The 5,235-nt window shown below is 42.9% G+C and overlaps 1 protein-coding gene across 1 annotated transcript; it reads left to right on the forward strand.

The window, feature by feature from the left end:
- Positions 1-875: 875 nt before the first annotated feature.
- On the forward strand, positions 876-5,039 carry LOC121842837 (neutral amino acid transporter A-like; the record flags this gene model as incomplete). The annotated part of the gene is given in 2 exon segments (XM_042312596.1): positions 876-1,552; positions 4,997-5,039. Coding segments are annotated over 2 exon segments (555 nt in total), but the record flags the coding sequence as incomplete, so codon positions are not given.
- Between the last annotated feature and the right edge of the window lie 196 nt (positions 5,040-5,235).

The raw sequence follows: 5,235 nt of genomic DNA on the forward strand, positions 1-5,235 counted from the left end.
CCATTCAGACCCACCATCACCAAACAGTACTGCATCAAGTAAATGTCATTCATGGAGAGTTTGTCTCACTCACATGTTTTATTAATTATTATAAACTGGGTGGTTCGAGCCATGAATGCTGATTGGCTTACAGCAGTGGTATATCAGACCGTACACCACAGGAATGATAAAACATTTATTTTGAATTACTTTAGTAACCAGTTTATAATATCAATATGGCGCCTCAGGGGTTTGTGGTATATGGCCAATATACCACGGCTAAGTGCTGTATCCAGGCACTCTGCATTGCGTTGTGCATAAGAAGAGCCCTTAGTCGTGGTATATTGGCCATATACCACACCTCCTTGGGCCTTATTGCTTAAATAACCTATAGGCATGATGTCATTCATGGAGAGTTTGTCTCACTTATATGTTTCATTAATTAATAACCTATAGGCATGATGTCATTCATGGAGAGTTTGTCTCACTCATATGTTTCATTAATTAATAACCTATAGGCATGATGTCATTCATGGAGAGTTTGTCTCACTCATATGTTTCATTAATTAATAACCTATAGGCATGATGTCATTCATGGAGAGTTTGTCTCACTCAGAATGTTTAATCAAGTAATTCGCTATACAGGCCTAAGTTATTTCATCTGCAGATAATGACTAGTGTAAAAATAATGACACAACTAGAGGTACACCAAATCAAATATTATCTTTGAAATGTTTACATTTTTCTCTCATTTCCAGTCACAACATATATCAATACAAATGCACAGTTGCAGACCCAGGCAATTTCTCCCACTGTTGCATCAGATGGTCTTAATATTGAGCAAACGGAGGAAGTGCGCATGTCCTCTTTTTTAGTGTGTAGTCCCTCTCTCACCATTGGTGGAGAAACACGTTGCGTTTGACAGGACTAATTACGCTTGCATCAGTCTACTCACAAATGCTACTCGTCTGAGAGTGTGTTCTCCCACGCTGCTCCAGGAACATTCAATTTTCTCACGAATTTACTGTTATTCAGTGTTCTGCCCCACAATTTCCATCAAAATGGAGAAGAAAAACGGACACACAATGACCGATTCGGTCTCCACCGACGAGATCTTGGAGAAGAATGGAAAGAAGAAGAAAAGCTGTAAAGACAAGTTGATGAGATTTTTGAATAGGAATATGTTAGTGATAATGACGGTGTCTGGAGTTCTAGTAGGCGTCGGCCTCGGAATGATGGTTCGGAATATGAACCTAACCCGGGCGCAGATGACTTATTTTGCTTTCCCGGGTGAGATGCTTCTGAGGATGCTGAAGATGATCATCCTTCCTCTGGTCGTGTGCAGCCTGATCTCCGGCGCCGCCAGCCTGGACACGCGCTCCCTGGGGAAACTAGGAGGCATCGCGGTCTCCTACTTCCTGGTGACCACACTCATCGCATCGGGAATTGGTGTGTCCCTCGCCTTCATTATCAAGCCGGGAGTCGGTGCCGGGGCTCTGAACACAAATAATCTAGGTCTCGAGAGCGTCAATACCAACAAGGAGACCACGGATTCGTTTTTAGATCTTGCAAGGTAACTGTTGCGGGGATGAGGTTATTGTTTCAATAGGCTAATACATGTATTATGTTAAAGAGTGTTTCTTGAAAGGAAATAAGCTAGCATGGCTCAGGGGTGAGATGACTGGGGGCGGATAGTAGTAGAGTAAATGCGTGCTCCACTAATTCCCCGGCCGCAATACTGTAGCCTATATAGGTTACACACATGAGAGCCAAGGCGCATGCTTGTTCCAGTACCTTACATGGAATTACATGGCATTCAGAAATCAAGAGACCTAGGCCTGGATATAGATGGTCATTGGTCAATATTTTGGGGGGAATTAGTTAACATATGTTTTTCATTTACGTGATTTGTTTATGCATAATGGTACGATATAAAGCAGTAAGAAAAACAAAACAGACCCTGACAGGAAGAATCACAGCAAACAAACAACATAAAATAACTATAGCATTCCCATGAGACACAGGTTCTCACACAGTGTGTCATTGGGTGTCTGCCCGTCTGTGTGTCTGCCTACCTATAACTCCCTCTCTACCTGAATGACTGTCTGTGTGTATGTCTGTTGGTCTATGTGTCCAACTATCTGCATGTCAAACGCTCGGCCTGCCCTCCAATCTGTCTGCCTTCCTGTCTGTCTACCTGCCTGTCCATGTGTCTGTCTGCATCTGAGGGACAGCTGACAGCTGTTAAACCCAGGATTCTGTTCTGCACAAAGAAAAGTTATCTGTAGGGAAGCCCAAGCTACGCCACAGCTGGCGTATGTCAACTACACAGGCATGCTCACAGCCATATAGCACAGCCATATAGCACAGCCATATAGCACAGCCATATAGCACAGCCATATAGCACAGCCATATATAAAGCACAGCCAGGTATCAAGCAGACTGCCATATATCCCTGTATGGCTGTACATGTATTCAATACTCTATACATGCCACTGTTGGTGCATGACTGAAAACACTTGTGCCTCATATCATAAAACACAGCATCAGGTATCAATGCAGACTGTCTGGGACAAGAATATACCTGTCCTGAAGTATTAGTGGTCCATTACAAACTGTCTGGGACAAGAATCCACCTGTCCTGAAGTATTAGTGGTCCATTACAAACTGTCTGGGACAAGAAGCCACCTGTCCTGAAGTATTGAAAGTGGTCCATTACAAACTGTCTGGGACAAGAATTCAGCCACCTGTCCTAAATCAGTCACTTATTAGGTGAGTGAAAACTATTACAAACTGTCTGCACCCCAGCATTATGTAGAATTAACACCTGGGTAGTGAACCTCCTGTCTAATGTAGTTTAACTATGTGGGTATTGAACCACCCCAGCATTAGTAGTTTAACTATGTGAGGTATGAAACCACCCCAGCATTATGTAGATTAACTATGTGGGTGTTGCACCCCAGCATTATGTAGATTAACTATGTGGGTAGTGAACCAACCAGAACCACCCCAGCATTATGTAGTTTAACTATGTGGGTAGTGAACCACCCCAGCATTATGTAGATTAACTATGTGGGTAGTGAACCACCCCAGCATTATGTAGTTTAACTATGTGGGTAGTGAACCACCCCAGCATTATGTAGATTAACTATGTGGGTAGTGAACCACCCCAGCATTATGTAGATTAACTATGTGGGTAGTGAACCACCCCAGCATTATGGTTTAACTATGTGGGTGAACCACCCCAGCATTATGTAGTTTAACTATGTGGGTAGTGAACCACCCCAGCATTATGTAGATTAACTATGTGGGTAGTTGAACCACCCCAGCATTATGTAGATTAACTATGTGGGTAGTGAACCACCCCAGCATTATGTAGATTAACTATGTGGGTAGTGTGAACCACCCCAGCATTATGTAGATTAACTATGTGGGTAGTGAACCACCCCAGCATTATGTAGTTTAACTATGTGGGTAGTGAACCACCCCAGCATTATGTAGTTTAACTATGTGGGTAGTGAACCACCCCAGCATTAGTTTAACTATGTTATGCATTATGTAGTTTAACTATGTGGGTAGTGAACCACCCCAGCATTATGTGGTTTAACTATGTGGGTAGTGAACCAGCCCAGCATTATGTAGTTGAACTAATCCAGGAACTGCCAAGTGATTCCATACATTGAAACCTCTGTAGTTCAGTGAAGTTTGCCCTCTCCCCCTCTGTCTCCCCTGGAGTGCAGAACTGAGACAGCTGCAGAAACGGGTCATGCTGAATGCCGGCCTCACTCTGCTCTGTTGTCAGTCGTTACGTATCTCTGCTGCTATGGCAGTCGGCTACATAAAATATTATATAAAATAATCACATTTATTTTAGGCAGAAAAGTAAACATTTCCTGATTCAAAACCGCTAGTACTTTTGACAAAATTAGCTAATGTGTACACTTTCAATAAAATAATGAATTTGTCCACAGTTTGCGTATTAATGCATTAATTGACAACGGACCAGAGCCAGTAACGTCATGAGTCACGTGACCCGTAGCTGTTTCAGTTCTCCAGTAGAGGGGAGAGGGAGAGAGGGCCAACTCCACTGAACTAGTTTCAATCTATGGAATCACTTGGGAGTCCCTGGGTAATCTTCTCCTTTAAGAGATGTTGGTTTATAAATTCAATAAATTCCATGGCCTCATTGAACAATTGATTTAAACATTTAATTTGTTTCTTAACCTCTGCTTTCATTAATATTATGTAATCAGAGAAAACGTGATTGAAGTTATGAATTCACGCAGATTCTGTGGTTATTCATCCTGTAAGGCTTGCTTTGTAGTGGTTAAACAGTTTTTGTTGTGTTTCTGATGAACCAGAGAGGGGCTTTGTCCCAACTATGTCTCCTGCCTCAGTGTTCACTTGTTTGCTTCTAACCACTAGTGGTTAGAGCGTTGGGCCAGTAACTGAAAGGTTGCTGGATCGAATCCCGAGCTGACTAGGTAAAAATCTGTGGTTCTGCCCCGAACAAGGCAGTTAACACAGTTCCCTGAACAAGGCAGTCAACCCACAGTTCCCTGAACAAGGCAGTTAACCCACAGTTCCCTGAACAAGGCAGTTAACCCACAGTTCCCTGAACAAGGCAGTTAACCCACAGTTCCCCTGAACAAGGCAGTTAACCCACAGTTCCCTGAACAAGGCAGTTAACCCACAGTTCCCTGAACAAGGCAGTTAACCCACAGTTCCCCGGTAAGCCGTCATTGTAAATACGAATTTGTTCTTAACTTGACTTGCCTAGTTAAATAAAGGTTAAATAAAAACATTTAAAAATCATTCACAAGGAGATTACTGGTTTAAGAAATATGAAGGAAACTCCCACTAATCCATGCCTCCACCAATCCAATGCTTCAAGATTTGTGGGAAGTAGTGAACAAGTGCACACTTCAGGAGAAAGGGGATATTATTATGATGTAGCCCTGGTTCAAGCCTAGCACATTAATGTAACCTCAACTGTTTATCTTGTCTTCCTCTGCAGGAATTTGTTCCCAGCTAACCTTGTGGCTGCAGCATTCCGTTCTGTAAGTATATCTATCTCTCTCTTCACCCCTCGTCATCTTTCTCTCCTCTCTCTCTCTACCGATCAGTCTCTCTCCCCTCTCTTCATCTGTTTCTCTAACTTTCTTTCTCTCTTCATCACTCTCTCTCTTTCTCCACCTCTCTCACTCTCTCTCTCCACCTCTCTCTCCTCTCTCTCTCTCTCTCTCTCTCTCTCCG

This window comes from Oncorhynchus tshawytscha, unplaced genomic scaffold, assembly GCF_018296145.1.
Source record: "Oncorhynchus tshawytscha isolate Ot180627B unplaced genomic scaffold, Otsh_v2.0 Un_contig_18664_pilon_pilon, whole genome shotgun sequence".
Classification (NCBI taxonomy): domain Eukaryota; kingdom Metazoa; phylum Chordata; class Actinopteri; order Salmoniformes; family Salmonidae; genus Oncorhynchus; species Oncorhynchus tshawytscha.